Source organism: Bombus bifarius, unplaced genomic scaffold (assembly GCF_011952205.1).
Source record: "Bombus bifarius isolate JDL3187 unplaced genomic scaffold, Bbif_JDL3187 scf7180000008213, whole genome shotgun sequence".
Classification (NCBI taxonomy): domain Eukaryota; kingdom Metazoa; phylum Arthropoda; class Insecta; order Hymenoptera; family Apidae; genus Bombus; species Bombus bifarius.
This window is the reverse complement of record NW_022884516.1, coordinates 2,527,891-2,553,022: the sequence shown is the minus strand read 5'-3', so window position 1 is coordinate 2,553,022 and position 25,132 is coordinate 2,527,891. Positions and strand designations below refer to the sequence as shown.

Here is a 25,132-nt window from a genome sequence, read left to right as displayed (position 1 = left end):
AAATAAAAGTGAGAAAACGTAAAACAAATTCTCGAAATATTCTTTCACATAGTTAGGAAACAATTCGCTTACGTAAAGAGTAGGTTGATTTTTAAAGGGTTGGCATAGCAGGGAGAAAATGAATTCTTTCAGGTGTTAGTTTCGTGACTGATAGAGGCACTCGATCTCGTATCATTCTCGTCCAACGAATTTGGCACTATGTCAACGTCAGCCTTGATACAGGGATAATTCTTTCAGCTGAGCTTCGTGTAAATTTGTTCGCAGTAACAACGTATTCAGCTTCTATCTTAAAACACCGGCAACGCGAAAAAATTACTCGCCTTGTCAATTAGGAAAAACCACGTAGGATATAAATTGTCTTTTGGCCGGAAATTCGAAGGAACTTCATATGTCCCTGTTTATTTTTAAAAGTCAAAAATACGTCTGTCAGATCGTTAGCTTCTGATAGCAAACGGGATACTAATTAAAAACATTAATTAAAAGTACTTCGCCCGACGCGAGTCGAGAGAGTTGTTGACATAGTTGAAAACTTGTAACAGCCACGCGTCGCGATCGCCAACAGTCAACCTGTATATGCGACCATCATCCTATGAGCGGAGAAAATCAGCTTTGTTCGAGCAAATGTGCACGCGTAAGGCGAAAGAAAAAGAGAAAGAGAGAAAATCGTACTAACCCAATAAGCATCGAGCCAAAGATGTACGATATTAACGAAACTTCTCGTTAAATTTTCTCTTAATCAGTTTACGTTATAGAATTCTATTTAATTCATATCGTAGTTGCAAAAAGAAATTTCAAGAATACTAACGATATTGTTTTCTTGTTATTTCCTCTTCCATCTAGATCCTACGATTCTACGAAGTTTAGAGAAATTGAACTTTGTAACACTGTAATAAACTTTTTTCCCCAAATTATATATTAAAAATTCTACGACTGTACGATAGGCTCTTCTAACGTGTCTATTATTTTATTCTACCGTATTATAATTCGAAGAAACAGTAAATTGCTTTTGTTCACGTGTTTTTCACGACGTCTATCCATTATTTCGCCGTTTGGTTCTCGATCGATCAAAGGGCGAGTCGAAGAAGCCTATCGTTGTCCGATCGTTAGCTTCCAGACGGAAAAACCAACGTTAGTTCGCGTGACAAAGTGATTTCGGTGGAATACGTTACACGTTCAACTGACGTAATATCGACGTAATAGGTTTCTCCGTGTGGTTTTCGGCGGTGGTCGGCGCAAAATAGCCGGAAATCGTAGAAATTAATGCATCGTTCTCTAATGCTGGAACGGTTAACCGCGCATAGCTGTGTGAACGCGGGCCCAGTTGCTTTGAAACGCGTTGAATCGCGTTATAAATCATGGTTGTACGAGGATCCGCGCGCGGCTTTCACGGAGGTCTAATGAATTCCTGTTTCGCCGAAAGTAATTCAACGGATCAAGATTAACGGCCTTAACGACGAAACGCTGCGTTACATACGTAAGCTTGATAGCAGTAAGTGCAATTAGCAGCCGAGATCAAGACTGCTTTCTATCGCTTCGTCTTCGCCACGATCTCTTAATCGCTTGATCGTTGTCAAATGTAACGCGTCTTTTCATACGTTGCGCTTATCGTCGAAGGTCTAACGAGACTACGTGTACGTTAAAACACGTTAGAACGATCAAGTATATAGATATTTAGGCTACGCTCGCAGTAAATATGTGCAATAAACGTAGATACTCGTGAAAATTTATACAGTTGCTCGTAAAAGTTGGCCACATTTGAATCGAGCCTAACAATATACGTCGAAGTTACAAGACACTTCGTGGGTTTATTATTTGCAATTCTTATTACGTTTCACACGATCGTGTATTAAGTTTTTAGTGCATACACGTTTGCGATAAATATCTTGTAACCTTTGTACATATTTCCCGACTGGTTTGAAATTTTACCGATGTAATTACGACAATCGCGTGTAATTATAATGCCAATGAAACGCGAAAACGCGTCTTGTACAACGCGTGTAATATATGCACAAAAAGATTTCACTGGTTAGACACTTAACGAGTGTTCAAACACTTTCACGAGTCATCGTATACTCGTTTCGTTTTTCGTACGTCTCATTGATCCGAGCGACGGTTTGTCGGAACACGTATTCGGAGTAATCGTATTCATCGACGTAAGAAACACGTGCATTTACAGGTGTATTAGACAGACGTTGCGTGAAGCGTAATTGCCGCGTTAATATTCATCCCGAGAGCAGGTGTATTCTCCGCATATTTGTACTGTAGCGAAATTAGCCTTCGAGTAAATTTGAACAAGGCTCGTTTCTCCGAAACGGGGCGAGAATTTACGAGATTCGCGAAGACAGATTTCGGCTCCCCTCGCGTTCCACGATTAATACGAATCGTCGGATGGTTCGACGATTTCATTCATCGAACAGACATGGCCGAGAATCGCGAGCGACGCGATGGAAACGCGGCCTTTGAAATAAATTTGACTGAGATTACGACAGCAAATGCTGGTAAGAGAGCAAGGGACGAGCGCGTACGTACGCGTGGGCGATTTATTTTTCGTGAAACACGCGCGTACCGGCACATGGACGATTCGGTTGATTCACGGCTGAATCATCGCTCTCCGACGCAAAGAGCCTGACCACTCAAAAGTATCAAACGGTGCACAGGTGTAATGTTGTTGCAATGGCTGTCATCTCCCACGCGACCACGGTATCGCGCTGCAGATACAGGATAGAAGCAAGGACGGCGACGTTTGAGCACGCCAACTCGTTTATATATAGGGTGCAATCGAATCGTGCATGCAAAATCTAGAACATAGTGAGTTAGCGACAGTAGCAATTTACGAAAGTTCTTTTATTTTTATACCCTTCACCCGCATGTTCCTATTTATCGCTACGAACATTTACATTTGTTTTGTCCTATGTTCAATGTTCTAACACGTGGAATTTCGATTCTGTTATCGTTTGTTATTGGGGTGGATCTTTCTTGACTTATTTACAGTGTGTATGGTTTCTTAATGGTTGAAACCGAGTAGGTCAATAGGATATTTTCGTTTGAGTCTTCCGGGAAGATCTGTGTAATTGTTTTCAGTAGGACGACTTATCTGATCGTTTCTATTTCGACGAACTTTCAAAGTCTTTTAATCTCGTTTTCGATTGTCGAGATATCTGACGTTCCTCTGATATCGTCGTTTCTTATGTACCACAGTGCGGTTTGAATAAATCCTTGTATAATGGACCGCTGAAATTTCATTTTCTTTATATTTGACTTAGCGTTCGATTTAGATTTAGATTAGGTTCGATTTGTTTTTCTTTTTTTTTGCTATGTGTTTTTTCTAGTTCAACTTGGCGGTCTCCCGCTAAGTATCGTGTCTGATGGACGTATTTCTCGTATCCCTCTGATATTCTGTATAAATAGACTACGGCGACGCGTGCTAGACGAACGAATTCAATGTACCTTTCTTGCATAATCGCCTAACTAGTCGGCACACGCCGGGTAATATACATAGTTTAAATGAGCGCACATAAAGTGCAAGATACTGAACAACGAATAATCAGCCACAACCTATGGACTGCCCCGCAGTGGTGGTGAGATCGAAATGGAAAAAATGATCAATGAACAATGGTTGCTAATTGAATTAGAAAGGAAAAGAAGAACGAAAATAGATTTGGAAAGTTGAGGTACGAAAATACAATTGGTTAACGTAAAAACCGATACCAGGTGGCTGGAATATCCGCAAACTGATACACGGCACTACAAAATTTAACTGACGAGAATGTACAAAATAATTCTACTCCTATAAAAAAAAAATATAATTTATGAAAATAACGATATTGTCTTTTTCAGAAATTTCTTGAATATATAGGTTTCAATACCGTCTTATTGGAATAGAAATCTGTCGAATAACGAAATTTCGATTTTCCTAGTTCCCTCTAGTTATCAGTCTGAGAACGGTATTTGTTCGAGCGTTTCATTGTTTGATGGAAATTTACAATACGAACTTTTATCAATGTGTTACCTTTTATAAAATAGCGTTCGGCGTTTATGGTTATAAAAAATTGATTATATTTTCGCAATTCGTGGAAACGTATCGACGTACTCGAATAAAATTCACCAGTTCTCTGTATAATATCGTGCATTTTGCGATAAGCATGCACACGATACTCGTACAAGATTGAGCTGTTTCAAGATCCAAACTACTCGAACATTTAGACAAAATCTCAGTGAACTACTGAACTGTCTGCATAAGCAGCCTTGATACGAAACGATCGACGAAGTTTGCCATGTGTACACCTCAGAGGAAATATACTAAGAGCCTAACGAGTAATGAAATTTTTACGTCTCTCAATGCCATCGATTTTATGTCGAACGAGGTTATAACGTGATCGATAGGCCGAATTAAAAGGGAAAACAAAGAAATTCTTATCTCGGTGAAATTATCAGCGAAATTTTATTATATATTTTTATCGTTTATCAAAATCAAACTTATCCTATGAAAATACTTTATTATTTACAATCTATAGATTTTACAATTTTACCCTAGATCCATTTTATTGCTTAAACGCACGAAGCTAATAATTTCAGCTGTTTTATTTTCTAACATAGCGCGCATGATCTGATCTGAAATTCTATTATGAACATACAATGCATCACACTTGAACGAGCTCTAATGTCCATCGTAATGAAACCGTTCGATCGTTTCGCGGTGTTCTCGTTATCGATTCGCGGCAGTTGTCGCGAGTTAGAGATATCACGCGACGCGAGATCTAATTAATATGTTCGACGTTTAATTAAAATTAATGAAACTGAGCACGAACAAAACGACACTCGATCGTCATATCAATTTAGTCGGTTCTTAATTGCGTTAGTTTCCGTTAATTGCGACGCGATGCAGACGAACCACGGCCTCGATTCCATCCAATCGAACAAATTGAACAAGTCGAGGAAAAAGAAAAAATTAAAATCGCGCCGATAAGTTTCAGTTTCTGCAATCGTTTTAACGAGAAATTCGAATTTCCATATTCGTAAAATCGTTGCTCGATTTTCTAAATCGAGTACAGCGTACAAGATCAAACGATAGTCTTATTAATTTGAACGAGAGAAAAAGAACGAAACACCATTCTTCGAGTAATCTCAGTGCTACTTAAAAGCTGTTCGAATAAAATATAAGAATAAAAATGACTGAAACGTAGAATTAATTAACAGCACTCGAATTTCGATTCGTTCGTGTCGATTTTCAAGCCTCGTTTTATCGTCGATGAAAGCAGAAATTACGAAATTCGTGCAACTTCTTGCACGAAACGTGTATCTTGGCCGTTTTATCGCAAACAAATACGTGACATGCGTGTATCGACCGCTATACCGATGAATATTCCGTGATATAACGAACCCGATAACAAGGATTACTCCGATAGGTATACTCGATTTCGTCCTCGCTTTGCAAGTGTATTTTGATCGAACCGATATGCGCAGATAATTCGTTATCGCGTCCAAACAACCGCGAAGCTTGTCTGGTCTCGAGTCGATGCATCGTGATTTTTATATAAAACTCGTATTTTTGCTGGCTAGCTGATAAAATATTACCGATCGAAACGTCATTGTCAATATTGCCCAAAGATAAATAACACTGTAAAGAAATAAATCTGTGCAGAAATACAAAGCACAGGCTATAGATATCTGTGTAATTTCATATTTTTATGAACTTTCATCCGTTAAATATTCTAGCGAGTAAAATCTGGCTATTTGAAATATGCAGGCTAACGAACGAAACAACGATAAATTACATGTTCTATGTTTTACAAGAGCGTAGTTACAAAATCCAATACATCTAGCCGTCGATACATTTCCACGTTATCAAAATCTTTTCATATTCGTTAACTGTTAGTTTACCTTTGTATCTTTGATTTTCCGCTAAATGCATAAAAATCCGCAGTCCTACTACGTTTCATCGTGCCACGATATCTATTTAAAAGCAGCCAACTTCCATTTTTATTTATCCGTCAACCGTGATATCTCGCGATGCAAATAGGAGGACGGGCAAAATTAATCGTCCAGTTCCTTTTGTTCATAAATTTTCCTTCTATCCTGGCGTGTCAGCCGTGCCGTTTTGCCAGTGCGTTGGAAGAACTCCGAGCGGAAACGCGATTTAAATCGGCAGGGAAAGGGTGGATGGTCGAACACGGGCGAACTGGCGGGAATTAAACGAGAAACGTCCACTATTTTTAGCCGACGCGCCAGATTATAAATCCATAATTCAGTGTCGCGTTCGAAAACGTCTGATAAGACCGTTCAGACCTCTGGTTGCGCACGGCACGGAACTCTTGCGCCGCTTTTACATTTTTTCATCGCCCACGAGTTTTCGTCTGTGTTACTGCGAACGTTTATCGATGCTTTCGCAAGCTTCGCTGAATCCTCTTGCGGAAGTCCGTGTTCTTCCCAGGGGATCTAGGTTTTTGGATGTTTCGAGTTTGATATACGATACTGTGTATAAAGAGCTTAAACTACCAAACCAAAATTTCTTTTCTATCGACGAATATAAAGATACCTGGTATTGTTTCAAACGTATCTTTGGTTCCTGAGTATTTAATTCGTTTAGTCGAGGTAATTTATTCAAGGAATATTGATTGATCTGGTATAATTCTTTGTTCTTTAAGTAGCAAGAATTCTTTGGACGATCTTGTATTTTTCTTTCTTCTTAAAAAGGATTCTTAATCGTTTCGTAATGTTTCTTTATTAGATGTCCGAAGATTCGTTTCTGTACACGCAATGTCGTACGCAGATATTTCTTAAAAATATAATTGAACGCTATTGCGAAATCATCACCATCGTAGATGCTTTAAGAATTTTGCACGGTTCGAGTATTATTTAGTAACCTTCACCAAAGGAATTTTCAGAGGAGAGGATTTTTATGAAAATTGTACGATATTGTAACGATCTGAATTTCGAAAGCTTACCGAAGACGTTTCATTTCCACAGTGGCGATAATTCAGCGAACAGCATCCTCTCGCGCTTCTCGTAGCTTCCTTGATAACGCTTTCGACGACCGAGAAAAGTTTTCTGAAATCGAAGGAACGTGAGTTTAGCCTAGAAGCGACATTAACGGGATTCGCGCTATGCCGCTGTATTTTCCCCGTGTCACCGTTCTTATCTTCCTTTTCCGGCCTTCTCGCTCTTTCTTCCTCTCTAAAGCTGCAACCTTTCATTAAAAAACACGCTGCGAAACGACGTCGAAAGGAGGCAAACAAAACTCTTTCTTTGCTAATGTCTTTCCTACCTTTCTTGTTTCTTCTCGTACGGAAGAAGCTACCAAGGAAAATCCTGTTTACGCTGCCGTATTCCTGTTGCCCGTTTAGCGACACGACGCACTCTACGTTTCTTCACTTTTGCTCTTTTACACCTTCTCGATCATTATCCTCGCCTTCCTCCATTCTTTTACGTCTCTGCTCGTTTACTATCGCCACGCTTCTGGATACGTCCTCCTCACTGTCCGCTTTAATGCACTCGAAATCCGGCATCCTTAATTCAATCTTTCGTTAGAAAATCCAATAAGGAGCTCGTCGTCGTCGCTGCGAACGAAGAGAGCAAATCGGACGCTTCGTTTCGGCATACGGATCCTCGTTGCAACGCGAAATTAGCGTTTTAGAGCGCCTGAATAATTCCATGGCGTACGGCGCGGCCTGCTAGTCTTATCTCGTCGCTTCAATAATTTTCCTGGGGATGCCGCAATCGCAATGCTACCCTCTGAACCAGCTGCTCGTACGATCTCTTCGCCCCTAGCATCTCTCTCCTCTCTTTCTCTCTCTCTCGCTTTTTCTCTCTCTCTCTGTCTATGTGTCATTTTATCGCGCAACGTTGGTTTGCTGCCGCGTTTCGTTTTAGATATTTATAAACGCATTCGCGATTCACTTTGCAACTTTGCTCTGTCTCTTATACGGCGAAACGAGTTGCGAAACGAAGGCTGCAATTTTCTTGCGGCATTACGCGAATTTGCGAGTCTCTGAATTATGCGGATGTAGGAGAGCGGTTGTTTAACGTACAGGCGTGGGTTGGGAGCGGTTGAAAATGGTTTTAGCGGAATGAAAAGAAAAATTCTGTGGCTCGATGGGAATTATCCTCTTCTCTCGTAGTTGCAGCACCAAATCCGTCAAAATGATGGATTTCGTTTTCTCTTCTCTTCACGATTATTACCAGCGTACAGGACTTTGTAACAATTAGACTAGAAGCGAGATTAAGTGGTTAATTTACTGGATTACAGGGATTCTTGCTGAGATCGAATCTCGTTAGGACGATTGCTCCAGCGTTAAGTATAACACGTAGAACAGTCATCGATCGAGCATCTTATTGCTTCTCCCTAGCGAAAAAATTGGGCAAATCTCAAAGGGAAATCGTCCGTCTGATGATAATCTGTATTTAAGATTCTTTGCTGAAATGTTTCTACGTAGTAACACCGAATTCACTGTATCAATTACAATATACGAATGCTGTTTATCGTCGAGAACACTTGTCAATATATTTTAACAGAGAACTATGAATCTCATTTGAAAACACATAACCTTCCCCGAGTATCTCGCATAATTGTATCACGTATCCGGAAAATTTCTAAAGTCTCAGGACTGACAAACGAGCCTTTACGTAGACGCAGGAAATAATAGGATCGAACAGATGGCTTTATTGGATCGAAAAATGACTAATTCGAGTTCTTTGAACTCACACTGGTGCAAAGCAAAAGGAAAAAATGGTTTAATTCATACGAAAGTACGGTCTGTTGGTTTCAACCTTCACAAATCAGCGTGTTCGGGAAACCAGGCATGAAAGTTTCAACGAAAATAGAAGCTTCGCGGCTGCATCGTAGTCGGAAATCTTTTGCAAAAGTTTCGGCGGCGTAACATTGCGCCGCGCCAACTATTTTCACCCGATATTTTCACTGTTCCCCCGACTATTTCCTCCCTTCCCCGACTTTTATCATTTTTCTTTCCGGTTTCCCCCGTTTTTTTTTCTTCTTCTGTATTCCCAGTACGTGGCAACAGCCCGAAATTTTTATCCAGTGAAAAAATGTCTCGACAAAAGAGGCAAAGCGTATTTTTTTCGCCTTTCCGCCAGCCGGCACCGCGATAAATCACGCGAAACGTCGCCGTGGAAATGCATAGTCCCGCCAGGATGTATCAACTCTCCACCAGCTGAGAGCGGCAGGGTCAAAGGCCAATTATAGTCATCGTCAAATCGAAGATGGCAACGATTGCGGACGCGCCATATCGCGCGCTTCTGTATCTTCTTAAATCGTCGTTGAAACTAGAATCATCGGAAAAAGATATTCGGCGGATTCGGGTCAGACGACCGAAAAGATCATTTTATCGGATATTTATCTCGTATCGAGATTATTTAAATTTATCTTACGTTAATTACGAAATACATGAATATATTCTGTTTTGAATGAAATGGTTGCACGTACATGTATATCTTCGTTTGGACGATAGATGATATTATTTTGAAATTTTTGTTTGCACACTGACAGGCTACGGGAGATATAAATTCTGGCCGAATTTCGTTCTTTTTCCACTAGAATTTTTACCATCGAGCATTGTTGCTATCTGACAGAATCACCAGCTATCAAAATAAATATTTGCAGCCAAATCGATGCATATTATCGCGGTACCGCTAGGGAGTTCTCATAGATTTTATTTTACGTTCTACGTCTATATGTGTGCGTGAATTGAAAGTTATTGCTGCGCGAAATTTCCAAGTTTTGCGGTATTTTCGACTCGTAAATCTCATTGTCTGGTTCCGTTGCTTTTCTCGATTAAAAATTTACACTCACCTTGATAACGAATAATCTCTCGAAACGCGAGTCAATCAGAGACCAAATCGATCAACTCCGTTTCCGGAAAATGTTCCGCTTCTAATGTCAAAGTATTTCCGTATGTTCGTCGTTTAATTCCTCCAAAACCGAACGATCGTATAACCTCGATGGTGTCGATCAATTTGATTTCTTAGTGGTTCGTATCGGACGCTATAATCGCCCCTTTGTTACCAGCTACCATCGTCGTCACACTTTCGAACATATTTAATCGAGTTCATAACTCTGTCTCCCTTTCTAAATTTACGTATCATGGGTAGACTCCAGCGACGTTTATTTTACCAAAAAAGTTCCACCCCGGGAAGCCTTTCAGCGATCCATTTGCCCGCAGGAACGAACGTCCTTTCACAAAGTAGTCGTCGGTGGATTCATGGAAAGTAAGGTAAGAGAGGGAGGACATTGTTCCAGGGACGATGCGATCTATTTGCCTTTCGGATAAGGCGAACCGTCTCCCTTTTCCAAGACACCGCAGAACGATTCGAATAAACTAGCTACTCTACTGCTAAAATACGATCAGTTTTAACTTTAACCCAGAAATACTATAGCTGGCCATATATAACCGCGTTCGCAATTTATTTTTGTTTCTGCTGCTTTTGAAAGATCCTATAACTTCCTTCCATTTGAAAAGGTCAAGGCTACTCGCAGTCGGTTGTTACGGATCTATGTTTATTCAAAGGTTGTTGCGTTAAAATTATGCTCCCCGATCATCCATATTTCGCTTCCATTCAGTCTCACGGTTACGGTATTCAATATCAGCAGAATATTCGGTGTTAGTATTAGATTACTAGAATCAAACATACGATAAACACTCACTAAACACGACATAGTACAATGTCAGCAAAATTTACTTAGAATTCTCAATGAGAATTGATTGTAAAATACATCCAAATAAAAAAAAGTAATTAGGTTATCGGAAAAGTTTCTTTCGTTTTATGAAGAAATAGACGCACAATGTTTTTTGTTATATGTTATTTTGTCGAATTGCGTACGATCGATTTTGTCCTGTTGAGATAAACACAACATTTCACAGACTTGGTTTCACGTTTGTACGAAGGTGCGTTGTTGTAAAAAACACGTTTGCGAAACAAAGACACTTTTCGAGCAACCTAATAGAATCGTGTATAGACGTAGTATTTAACAGGGTTAGTTAAGTCTGGAACTGTCGTATCAAATTCATCGTATCCATCGATTGCTTTTTACAAAATTAATAACAATTTCTTTTTTTCTCATTTACTTTCATCGCGTCACTTCGATTAACAATGGATCTTTTACCTTCGTTTCTTGATAAATCTTCTTGCTCGAGTCGGTTCTCTTTCGTCTCAGATATATCGCTTACGATTAATCTTGCGTTTTAGAAGATTTTATTGGCCGTGCATCGAGCGTACAGTGAAACGCTTCCCTCTCGCGAGATTTGTTTCGTTGTAATAGGCTTTGTGTTGTTCGCCACCACAACAGCCACGAATCATAGAGAAAACGGTTTATTACCAGCAAACGCGTTCCTCTTTCTCTCGTCCATTTCCTTTTTCTCTTCTTTCGCTTCACATTCTTCTCAACTGGCGCCTGTTTCTCTCACGTTGAGCAGCGCACCCGTTGATAAACGCGAACCACGCTGCCGGTCACTACGTCCTCTTCTTTCTCTCTGCCGCCGTTTTACTTTCTTCCAGTCGCTGGTGGAATTATTCTTATGAGAAATAAGGGGAACACCGGGGCATTTGTTAAGCAGCGAGCACCGCTCGACGTTTTTACGATCGTTGAAAACGCGCGGGGCAGGACTTTGAAATTTACGGCACGCTTCACGACCGTCCAGACGTAATCTGATAAATTTAACGCATAGATCGGCGGCGAACCAAGCACCGAATGCTTGATCACGATCGCGACACAGTTCCGCGTTTGTGCGATCGCAAGGTCGTTGCTGTAATTGCTCTGTAATATTATAATTTTATAATATCGGCGATAAAAAGCCGATAATCGCGAAGCTACGAAGCATTAGGACGCTTGTCTCGTATAAAACGCGATAATTGACGTTGATTGTTATATTAGGTCGTTCGAAATGTTTCTTTCGTTCTATAAGGAAATAATGGATGCACAATATTTTCCGTATTTTATCGAATTACGTATGATTCAGTTTGTTCTATCAAGATAAAGATCACAACGTTTGGTAAATTAGATTTCATGTCCGTATAAAGATGCCTTGTTGTAAAAGACGTGTCTGTAAAAGAAAGACACTTTTCCGACAACCTAATAGAAACCATTAATCGCATTGTATTTGTGCAAGGCAATGGATCAGAGTATGCAAAAACCATTGCAAAGTTTATAGGAAAATAACGAATCAATTGATTCAACGAGCTTTCTTTAATTCGTGTCCAAATATGTATAAACGGTACAGTGGGATAAACAGTACTTACCATAAGATAAAAAGCTGCAGCAGAAAAAGAAAATTCGCGTCTGGTAATTTTGTCGCCTGTGTCATTATCTTAGTCGCTTGAACGCTGGTGTCTTAGTACGTTTTTACGGATTTACAGAGGCAGAATAAATGGTAAAGGTTGTATTGAACCAGATTTTATGCACTGTACCGAATTAGTAACTGCATTAGCTAACTTTGTTAAACCGTAGTTTATTTGACGCTTATGCTCGTAGCTCTATTTTGCGACAGTCTTAAAAGCTAAATAAAGAGAAATTATTGCAGCACTTGCAACTCCTTTTTCACTATATTCCGCGTAGAATTCATATTAATTGGCCCTCAAACTCGCTGTTATAACCGAGCAGTTGGGATGACAAATGACGTTAATTTCAGCAAGTAGAAACTAGTATCTCGATATAAGCGAGGAATATTAGTTTAGGATCAACGTTTGCGTGAAGATTAAAATTATTCTAATTTATATGTTTCTTCGCTGTATGTCATTCGTCGTTTAAACTTCTCAGTTAATCGGACGGCTGTTTAAACGACGAGTGTCCGTTTTCTGATCGAAGTCCGTGGCTCGTGGATCTTCATTGAGTTAAGCGACGAAGTCAGGTTTTCTATTAACAACAAAGAGAGACTAGGTTCTAAGAGAGATTTCTTGTGGAAAAAGCGGCTGAGCTTCCGATAGCAGTTGACGTATTGCCATACCGGGGAGAGACTGTTCCATCGATTGCTCTTTCGCTCAGTTTCTACCGATCGATTGATTGCTTCGTATAAAACCCGTTTTCGTTTTAATCTGCAGGCACACGGAAACTTTAAAAATACAAAATGACCGACGCTCGTGCGCGATTAATATACAAAAAATGTGTCGCAGAATAGAGACACCATCGATAGAAAGCATCGTTGCTTTTAAAGTACTTTCTCCTTGCAATTTAGTTGGACGCATTGCGAAATATATAAAAAGTAAGCCATATTCCTTGACACGAGTTACCGATAAAGATAACCACTGCATCGTTTACTCTTAAGATCTGTGAATTACACGCGTATACAGAAAATTCGAGACTCTTCTTGGCTCGATTCAGCGTTGAAAATGGAAGGAAGGAAGAAAAGAAGGCAGGTTGCATCCCGCGTGAAACACGGAGAGCATTCAATGGAGGTTCGCGGTAGCGATGAATTAAATTTTTTCCCCGACGAACAAAGGAACGAGAGGGTGGCTTTTTCCTCTCTCAGCAGAGATCGACGCGAAATTGAACAAAAGAGGGAGAACTTTTCGAAACCGGGAACGAACGGAAGCTGCGTTGGTCTCGTCAAAGGTATTCGTGGCATAAAAGCGACACGCAATAACGTCAGATTATTGAAATTTAATAAGAATAATCGCGACCGATTACGAGTTACTGATATCGTTTCGTGGATACGTTCGATTGAGGCGAAACAAACGATTTAACATGATGTTAACGCGTTCATCGTTACGATACGCAGATTTCTACCGATCTGCGTATAATCCCAACAATTCGTTCTCCTTCCCACCTCTTTCCAGCTCTTCGCAGCCAACTGGTTGCCCGTGTGTTTGTATAATTCATTTTGCAACGGTACATGCATAGCTAATCGAGGATTTATGGTACAGGCGAGGGCAGCCTGCCTGCGTTAAATTCCCATATTAATAATTCCGCGCACGATCGTCCAATGCTACTGCACGGAATGTGTTAAATTTCAACGGGTGTCCAGCTTGAAATTATTAGGACTTAACTTCGGATCGGATCTACGTGTGGACACTAATGTCGATAGAATGATCTTGGAATACAGCATGTCGGATCGATCGATCGTATGCTATCGGAGATGTTACGTTTCATATCTAGGCAAACGTGCATATCAGAGAACTCGATACAAGATTGAATTTATTGCTTTGGTAACTGTAGCGGGAAGTTTTACCGATGAGATTGTATATCTTTCTAGAAAGGAACTCTGATGATTTTACGCGTTGCGAAAATGATGCGCATGGAAAATCGAGCACACGACGAATCGAAATATATCTACATCTCGTGTAACATTTAACGCTCAATTATTGGCACGAAATTTTACAGACTCTGCCTAACGTGATATACGATGTGTCGTTTTTTCTTCTCATATCTTTTTTACGTAATCGTTTAGCATGATTAATAAAAATATGTTGTACGTATCGGGTATCTCTTTCGTTTCCACGCAGCGATTAATGTGGCGAACATACCACGTGATAAATACGTTGTACGAATGTGTTTTAGTGAAAGAGTCTTAACAGATTCCGCGTTGGCGTCTAAAAAATTGGATATCAACGATCGAAGATTAAAATAAATATCGTAGATGATCTAGCCAATACATCGTTAAGCGATAATAATTTTTATGTTTCTTGTAAATGTTTCTTTAAAATAATGTTTAACCATTGCTTCTTTGTTTGCAGCCCACCAAACTGAACGTATACAAAAACGACGCGGAAAGTTGGGACTACACAACGCCGACGCTGGGTGAGTTTCTTCCAGAATTTCTTAGTCTTTTTTATCTCTCCGTTTTCTCGTTTATTTATCTATTTTTTCCCTTATGTTGGCTCGTAGAGAACACGCGTTCTCGCTCCACCGTTCTCAAGCATTTTAATCATTAATGTCACGTAGCAGGGGCTGCGTGTACGCGCGCACACGAATTTCTCCATAGACCGGAATCGTTCCTTTTCTTCGCCTCTATTTCCATTAGACTCGCGGTAACTGAGAACTCCTTCTAATTCGGTAACATTTTCGCCGACCTGTTTTTCCTCTCTCGCGCTTTCTCAGTGCTCGTGTGCACCCGCGAACACGGAAGAAAACGGTAATTGGATAAAACGTAGTCCGGATGCGAGCTTAGAAGGTTTCCGCGTCCCTCGTTAAGTTCACGTGCGCGCGCTACTCGACACGCGGAAACGTTGATCGAACCTCGTAAAGAATCGTTGGAAAATCTGAAGAAAATAATTGAAGCGGCTGCTGCGATAGACAGCTCCACTTTCTCATCGTATTTATCAAATCAAAGAAAATCGAATGATCGAATCAGTCGACATTGATACGCTTCCTGATACGTGCTACGAATTCACGGTCCGCTAATATTTGTAACGAACGTTTGCACTTTTCGGTATAAAGACCATAATACGAGCCGCTTACTTGCCAAATTATCGCGAAACAAAAGGCAGAAAAAAAGTAATGAAATTATACGAGACAGGCGCCAGTCAAGCGCTTTGGCACTGAAATTTCAAAAAGCGGAATTAACCGCTTTGGCCTGTGAACGACTAATCTGCTGATATAACCCGTACGCACGAATATTAAAACCGTATTACGCGATTCGATTTACGTTTCCATATAAATTTGCCAGTAAATTTCAACGTCACGCGAGTTTCACCGGCAGATGATTTCCATTTCTCAGCTCGTTCGCAGAGGTTGAGCAAAACGAGGAACGATTCCAGTCCCGTCCACACGAACGAATCATTCTCGTCCATCGCTAGTCGCATCGATTCATACCGCGTGTTACATCGGGCAAACGAGGCAAACGATTCACGCAACCAGACACGTCGGATGTGTCGTCCTTTTACGGGAAATCGAGACAGAAATACGGAGATACGTGCGGTTCGCCGAAAGCACTGCAGTCGAAAAAAGAAAGAAGAGTCGATAGATGCGCCGTGGACGCGCATCGCGTCGTATCGACGTGTGTGCGATCCATTGTAGCGAAACGATAAAGGTACTCGTTAGAGAACCGTGCTCTCGATATTTTTCCGTTTTAAATCACAATTACTCGATGGCAATTTATTTCGTGTCGTTTCCCGTCGCAGATTGCTGCCCCTTCCACCAGCTTCGACGCGATCGTGCGTCCTCTTTCCACCATATCCACCTGGAATTATCGTTCAGAATTCTCCTTCGACCTATTTCGAATTTCCAACGATTTCGATATACCGAACCAAGTATTGCGCGAAACTTTTCACGCTAGTTACGTTCGCGAGGTGCAGCAACATCGTATACAGTGGCTCGAGAAGATATTCGAACGCCTGTTAGGCGATCCACTTTGAGATTTCATTAATGCTAATGAAACTAGACTACTGTGATTATATTGGCCGAATTGGAAACGAGTCTGGAAATGTATATTGAAGTTAGAAGACATTTGCTACAAGCATACGTTTCACGAAAATTGCTAAAGTATTTATACAGCTCCATCGTCCACGCTTTTGACATATATCGTGTGAGACACTTGTTAAGATTGCTATTCATGCTCTTTTACTATACTAATTTTCTACTAAATATATGTTCGCAGTAAATGTCTTGCAACTTTTATATACGTTTTCAGATTGCTTTCAAATTTTATCAGTGTAATAATCGGTATAATAAGACAGTCGTGTCTCGTTATAATGTTAATTAAATTCCAAAATATTCCGTATAATGCGAATAATCGCGATGATTGAATCTCGTTACGAATGCGAATGAAATTTAGGAATGTAAAATAACGGTACAACACACGCAATATGCATATTCATAAAAGTTTTCTATGGTAAGCGTTGAGATACTTTCGCGAGCCGCTGTAAATAGTTTCTTTTCGTTGCATTTAGACTATCGAATGTGCCGATTATCACGCGTGCAATTCGGAACGAAGGAAGATTTAGAGCAGAAAATGGCAGAGCTCGGGGCTAATTAAGAGAGAAAATTCCATCGTTTAGACCTTAGACGGCTTTTTCTTTGAGATTGCGCGAATCTTGAATTTGTTAGTCGTCCTGGATCTTTCTTTCTGGGCCTTCGTGATCTTAATTGTGCTTACTGAAGTTTACACGCCGAATTTAAGTAGAAAGGTAATTACAATTACCAAGATAGCGATTGACCGAAGGAATTTTAAACGGCGTGCACGTTCTGCACTTTGCTCTCGCGATGTCTTGCCTCGAACGTTGTTTGAATTGACCCAAGTTTCGTGATGAATCTAACAAAGTTCTCGGTGACTATAGGTCTATATTCTTATAGGTCGAGCGAAGCTCTACTTCGAAGAGATTGGAATTACTATCCAATTATCATCAATTTCTTACAACCTCGCGGAAGTTTCAGGATTAAGGTTCCCGAGATTATTAATAGAATTTACCAACTCGACGATTCTTATTTCAATTACGATTACATCGATCACCGTGACAGGAAGTTCTCGAAACGAATGATTATTTAAAGAGCGTAAAGTGGCTGATTAATATTCGACGAAGAGAATTCTGGAAATATTTACGCGTCGAAACGGAGATAACGAAGATTTTAGCAGCGAGATCTTCCATCTCGAGATGACACGTTTCAACGATAACCAACGATGACTACGCGAAATGTCACGGTAACCCAGCATTTACCGACATTCGCATCTCCAACATCGTATCGTAGCTTAGAAACACATTGTACAATGTTGCGTTTAACACTTTTTCGAAGAACAAATCGTTTTCCTAATGCTCGGTACCCACGCCATCGCGATCGCAACATTTGCATTCAATGCTCGCAATCTGCCATTCGTCCTGTTTCAAATACCACTGTGCCCTATGATCTCAGCAGTTCTTGCTTTACACACACACACACGTGCATCGACCAGTGATTGTAAAAGCTGAACCTTTAACCTCGATCGCGATACATTGTTCATAAAAACGTTGGAGTAGGAACGAACGGAAGAAATACAATACAGAAATGTAATCAGTGGATTTCTATGCATCTATGGGAAATTAAGCGTGCAAAAACTCGCAAAATGAAAGTAATAATATGAAGGTTAAAATATAGAAAATGTTCGTGGCACAGTAACTAATACACCGTTCGATAAGCGAAACAAATCCCTGTTCTAAATCTTACTCTTTCGATTTTGTTCGTAAAAATATGCATTTGCTTAAATTATTCGCAGATAGTAAGCTGGTAAGCAAGTGGACTAAGCTTTAGCGATCAGTTTCGATCACCGTTAGAATAACAAAAATCTTCGACACCGCTCTAGCTCGACTCGAACAAACTGACACGCGACTTTTCGCGCGACTAAATGATCTCTCGAAGTAATTAAACGCGTAACAACCGCAAGAAGTTAAGAACGAGCGAGTGAAACGGTGCCGCGGATCGCGTGCCAGGTATAAAGCTGTGGATGCGATTCCACCTAAACGACAAGCAGACACGAACTCGTGGAATTCGGTCCAATTACACGCAGGCTGACGTCGCGTCGCTCATACCCGACACGGGTACTTTCGAATGCAGGAAATTTCTAGTCCAGCTCTTAAATACTCGAATTCACCGAGTAATTGGTGCGGCGCGACGCCTTCAGATCTTCTCGATCTCGTGGAATCGGTCGAAGGATTCGCGGACGTTCGAAACTGCCACGTTTCGATTACTCGCCAACTATTCTCTTCTCGGAGTATTTTCCAAAGTTCTTCGGTGAAAGACACAGGAGAAAGTTTGCGAATCTGTTAGGTCGTTAAGAAAGTCTCAGGGCTGCTTCAGGCTAGAAGCAAAGTTTTCATACTAAGATAACGGTGTTGCTTGAATGATTTTTACTTGTTGAAGTTTCCAATATGGCCAGTGATTCCGTGTTTGTTGATGGAAGAATATTTGGAAAGTTTCTGGCTTTATTTCCGCCTTGTGTGCTCTCCTTCGAATGCCTGTAATCTATTAGCAATTTTTTACTTCCTATTCGTGAAACAACCGAGTCACCGCTGTTTTCCTGTTCTCCGATACATTAAGAACCGAACAGTAAAATAACGTGCAAATAATATATAGATCAATACTATCGCGCAATAAGAAATTTGAAAATCTAAAGATCTGAGAACCCAAAGATGATATTCATGATTCTTACTCTACGATCCTTACTCCCGAATTTCCTCATTTCCATCATCCTCAAATCGTGAAATTTTCCACGAAGCAGATCTTTTTTTTTTTTTTTAATTTCAGAAGACAAATCGTGTCGACCGGTCTAGACACTGAGAATCAATGGAATTATAGTTAGTATCGAACGATCAGACAAACAGGTTTTTCTTTCTTTCTTTTTTTTTCACTTTTTCCAAGCAAATCGGAGAAGGGACGCGTTAACGCGCCTAATAAAACACGCTTGATAACTTAATTCCTTAGTGACAACGCTGTGACTTAGACAGATTTAGTGCGTCAAATTCAATTCTCTGTCGGAATTGTTGGCAGTGCGGTTGGCTGGCGAGATCATTTCACGCCCTACACCACATTCTTCGGTCTATCACGCGTACATCCTATCAAGTAAGAAACAATTAACGTCTCGTAATCTCTCAGCCTTCTAAAATACCCATCATACTCGCTCGAATCTATGCAGCAACAGTCTAAGACAAATCCAAACAACGGATCCGGTTATTTATGCCACTTCTCGTAAAACCAGCAAATAAATTTAAACGCCAAGACAACCTTTATTCAGTTCCACCTTCGATCATCTGTAAACTCGAATATATTCATAAAAGTTTTCTATATAGCAAGTGTTAAAATATTTTCGTAAGTGACTGTATTTCGTATTAACGAATGACGTCAAAAAGAACACAGATCGGTAGATCGGAGCACTAGATCAATTAGGTTCAAGAAGAAGATAGGTGAGATCGACTGGCGTACTTCTAACCTTTTCTCCGTGTCTATCCGAACTATCTTACGGATGAAAGTTTCATTGGATCGAAAGGTATAGTAGATTCGACCTTTTTTCCGCAAAGGAGACGCGGCCGAGTAGCTGATCGGCAAGTTTTCATGGCAATCGGCAGCTGTTCGTCGCGATACCGATCGACGTGTTTGCCCCGTGGCATCGATTCACCGCTCGACACGATTAAATCGAGAGTCGAGTAGTGGTCTCTCCTGGATCCTTGTTTGAACAACGAAATGAGAATCCGGAGAGAGGAGGCGAGTTTCACCGTGTAACACAGTGATAGCATCGACGTTCCTGTCGTTCGAATCTGATTTTCCGTTTCGCGTTCCCTGGAAACTCGAACGACCATTAAAATTAAGATGAGACGACTCGCTTCTTCTTGAGTTGATATTCCTCACGATAATAATTCTTTCAAAAGTTTAATTCGGTTGTGTCTAATATTTTTCAACAATAACATAATTTTCCTTGTTCGGATCTTAAAGTCTATTTATTGTTTTTTTTTTGTTATTATTAATCGATTTTCCAAAAGATAATGCTCTTCTTGAGAGGACGTTGAATAGCGTGAACAATGTTCCAAACTTACGTGAAAAAATTGAGTAGGTATCTTTTTTTGAAATATCACAGGGATGACAGTTTTTATACGAAGTTAATTGAAATTAATCCTTGATCATTCATAAATCGAAATTGTACGAGAATATTATTTAGATCGTATCGTGTTTAGTACCGGGAAGATCTAAATCACCTAATCGACTTCGGTATGGCGAAACAGGAAATAGCTTCAGAAGCCATCATATTCGTATTCTATATATTCCTGCCATTAATACACGAACTGTTCTATTTTCTATATTAACGCTATATCGTGCTATCGACGTTTGTCTATGAAGATTTTAATATTCGACGAGGCTTCTTCGATGCTATCGTTAAAAATGACCGTCGAAATATTATTAAACCAATTAAAATTCTATCAAAGTACGCGAATTTATCGCGTTAAATTTATTTTCTTATTAATCACAGTCGAGAATTTGTTAACAAAAAGAATTAATACTTTTGGAACTACCAAACGACAGTTTCTTTTTACATTGTATAGTTTTGTTTCTTCTTCGTTTTGCACGTGTTCCGTTAGTCTCGGCGGAAACGATAGAGAAATAAGAAAGCAGAGAGGCGCGATTTAGATGCGTAACACGTGTCTGACAATTTGGTCCCACAATTGTAGATTACCCGCATGTAAATGTCGAGCAGGTAAACGTGGAATATAAATAGAGAGGATACTTTAGACTCATTTGTCACGTGCTCGAATATATTTAAGTTCGTCCCACTGTTTGGTACGACGTATGTAGCTAGATAATGTCGCGGGGCTCTGATATACTTTTATAAAACTTTGGATCTTTCCCGCATCGGTAACATCGTCGCTCTTCATACACATACAGAGATTCCTTGCGACTTTGCCAATGACGGAAATTTCCACGTTGTTAGGCAATGGTTTGTAGCAACTGTGTCTTTTATCGATTCTAAAAACCCATCAATGCCACGTACCAAAGAAAATCTTTTTACATCGTTGAAATCGTCAGAAACACAGTCGCGTGAACTTCCACGATAGAACGTTTTACCCAAGAAAAAAAACTTATAACTTTTATCAACTTCGCGTTAACGTTCTGCATAGAGAAAGCTTAAAAAAGCATCGTCAATTGTTAGAAAATTATTGCATCGACGAGACGTTCTATCGAACAAAGACTATTCAAGGCGATTACAACACAAAGGTCTTAATAACGTGCACTCTCTCTATTTACCTCTCGCTGTAACGTAGCAATTTGCCGCGGTGCTCGATGGAACGTGTGGAATACGAGGAACTCTAAGTAAACTGCAAACGCAGTTACGTCTGTCGTCGAACGAGAGACAACCACATAGATACTCTGGCACGAGGCAGAACGAATCGCGCGCTAGAGAACGTTTCGAATCGAGCGGATAGGCAGGCATTCTACTCGCTGTCAGATCCACGTCACTGGTGCCACTAGAGTGTAGCACGCAACCCCTTAAAGAAACGAGCCGTCGCTTCGAGAAGATTGGCCAGAATGATACGCGGGAGCGGGCAGAAACTCTCTCGGGTTCGAACCCTCCAAGAATAGCGGCTTTTAACGAGGCTAGTTAATCTCTCGATCACGTTAGCTCCAATTTTCCGTCGTCGCTAAGCGGCCGACAGCCGATCCGCTGTATTTCGCTTTGGCACGACGATTCGTGAACGCGATTAGTAGCCCGCGTTCGTTTCTCGTCTGGTCGTCTATAGGCCCAGGCCGTATAAATGTCGCGGAACCGTAGCTACCCAAGAGAGTGGAACGTCGATGGGGATAAGAGAAGACAAAGCCAGACGAACAAACGAGCCCGTTGTTCGAAGTATATAAAGTCAACGAGCAACGGAACAAAGAGGCGAGCACAGCGCACGGGAATTCGATCGAGAGTTGCCTAGAGCCAGCTTTGGTTAACGAGTTATGTTTGAAATATATAAATCTCCGCGTCGTGGCAGAAAGGATTTAAGTTTCGCGACGCTATCTTCTTTCGGTCCGTATCGAGCCAAGAACACCACGAACACGACAAAGACGACACGTCGTCGTTGGCGAAACGAGAATAAGCTTCGTGTCTATGAGATACAGCGAGAAAGGGGACGGGGGTGAATCGAAAGTCAGTGATCGATGCACTTACATAAAACTTTATGCCCTCTATTCGGCGATCGAACGATGGCACGTGTTCCTCGAGATAAATGGCGCGAAAAATCAAAACGCGAGATCAGCCGAAATGAAGCAGAACGAGGTCGTCCGCTGATACGATGGTTACAGCTAGCTTGGAAGCCGCGGTATTTTATTTCAGATCGCGGCCAAACTGGAAGCTACGTATATACGCGCGGTAAAATCGTATCCACGTAGGTCGAGGAGAAGGTTAATAAACTATCGATTCCACTGGTCGCTCGATACCTAGAGCTTGTTACGCTGATCGTGGATTTAGCCCGCAACGATCCTGTGTGTACGATAGATACCGTTGAACGAGCCGGTTTTCCTAGTCGAAAGCGATTGGACGTGTGCCCGTGTTGATCCTGTATAATAAAATATTCAGATCTAACTTTCAGAGACTGAAAGGAGCAAAAAGAAATTTCATCGCGTCCAATCGAATTGCGTCTCAAAGGTTCGTTCTTTCTTTGTCCTCGATTCAATATCCATCGATATCTGTGGAAATTCGTCGCCGATAAGCAATGCACTTAATAACGTTTTAACGCCGAAACAATTCGCATTATCTTTGATAGGATCGAATTTAGAGAGATAGATTCGTATACTTGGAAAATTTATTAATGTTACGAATAACATGGCGCGAATATATAGCGATGGATTCTTCGTCGACGTGTTTCATATTTTGCTCTTTTTCTGGCGGAACATTTTCATCTACTACGCGGCGAAGATCAGGAAACTCGTAAACGCGAAGTGGAGATGTTTGGTATGGCGACAACGCGCATACCGTTTCGCGATTTAAATTAAACGGGGTCGCCACGAATATCTGGCATGCGATAAAACATAGTTGGACAGTCAGTCATAACAAACGCGTGTCTCGAATCTCACTATGTTTCGATACGTTGCGTTTAGGAGACTGTTTCCTGTAGTTTCTTGCGGATTCTAGGAATCAAAAAATTCCTGTCACATTTTTTACGATGACGTAAACATATTTTAACGACTGTTGACGTAACATTGCATTTTTTTACCAATGTAATATTGTTGGATACGAGTAGATCGATTAATTGTGGATAATTCTTAGAAATAAATTTCTTGGCAATAGTAACTTCCTTAAACGTAGAAATTTCCAACTTTCTTTTTAAATTACGACGATTTTAAATCATATCGGATCTCTTCTTTTTTACTCTTTAAAAGAAGTCTACAAAGAAGGATGAGAAAATTTCAACGTAAGTTAATTTTGTCTTAAGTAAGGTTGCAGAGATAATTGGGTTCCACGCCGTCCCACGCAATAGATGCGACTGACGTCCGCAGAAATATGTTCTGTATTTCCGAGGCAATTCGTAGAAAGGCACATCCATTTTCCTATTAGTTGTTGGCACGCGGAATCTCAAAATGTCAATCATATTAGAGTACATGCGATCATACAAAGGAACGCTGGCTTATTCCTACTCGAAAGACTGATTGCCTCGAAATCGATTTGATTGCGAATCCACATATCTTTGTCAGGCTTCCATCTCTATATATTCCAGTATATTCCAGTGACTAAACATTTCTTTTTTCTTTTTTTTTCTCTTTCTATAATATTCCTCTATAACAGTTTCAAGCGAATGAAACTTTAACGCTTGAATAGAAAATCCTTCCAAAGGTTTAACGAAGGCATCTATTTTGCTTTCAATGTCGATTTCGATCGATTCGATCGCCCACGATAGACTTCTGTCGTAATACCAATCGTTCCAAACTCTAGTAACCTAAAGTTTATACGACTTCACCACAGGCGGCTTCTCTCGGCCAGTTCTTCGATTACCAAAACTCCATTCTGTTCCTCCATGTAGAAATTCGTTCTAATCGCTGTCAAACGTTCGTCGAACGATTTTCTCCTTGCGAAAATTACTCAGACCCAAGACCATTAATTTTGTCATACGTCCAGTGCTCGATTTTCCACGATCGCCATTCCCAAACTCCTGGTCCTTTTTTTATCTGGAATTTTCAAGGCGAGACATTTTCAAAAAGTCATCGTTCAACTTGAAGCTGGCAACAGGTGTCTGGACTTTTCTCGTTTGCTTCGCGGCGACTAATTAATTAATTCGTCAGGCCAGTAATATCGCGCGCGTCGTTGTCCCAAGCGAGACACAACGATATTTGCGGCGCGTTACAGTGAGTTTTTAGTCGCGTCAGGTTAGACGGGCGTCGTCGTCGAATTAAAATTCCTCGGAAGGAAATGGAACGAGCTCGACGAAAGATCCGCTGTAGCCTCTTCAGTCCATCAGCGTCGCTTGCGTCACTGGCTACGCGTACACGATTTCAGTCTCTAAATGTGCGCGAACGTTTGAAACGCGCGTTGCAGAGGTCTGTGCGAGGTCTACAAACGAGATTCAAGAGACAAAAAGAATAGCAAAGCGGCGAATAACCACGGAATGAATTTTTAAACCCTACCTTTTTCCTTTTTTCGTGTGTCTCGATTTCAGCAGCTTTTTGCACGCCGGCATATCGTTCCCCTGGGGTAACGCAAAGTCGATTCGAAGAGAACGAGCTTATGGAATATGCGAAGCTAGGATATTCGGG

At 40.7% G+C, this 25,132-nt stretch overlaps 1 protein-coding gene across 2 annotated transcripts in view; it reads left to right on the top strand.

Annotated features, from left to right (window-relative positions):
* LOC117210927 (heterogeneous nuclear ribonucleoprotein L) overlaps positions 1-25,132 on the top strand; it is a 157,608-nt gene that overhangs the window by 88,194 nt on the left and 44,282 nt on the right. For both annotated transcript variants that reach the window (XM_033454382.1, XM_033454381.1), the window contains exon 6: positions 14,680-14,743. In XM_033454382.1, the coding sequence (XP_033310273.1) occupies positions 14,680-14,743 (64 nt within the window). The remainder of the gene's footprint in view (positions 1-14,679; positions 14,744-25,132) is intronic.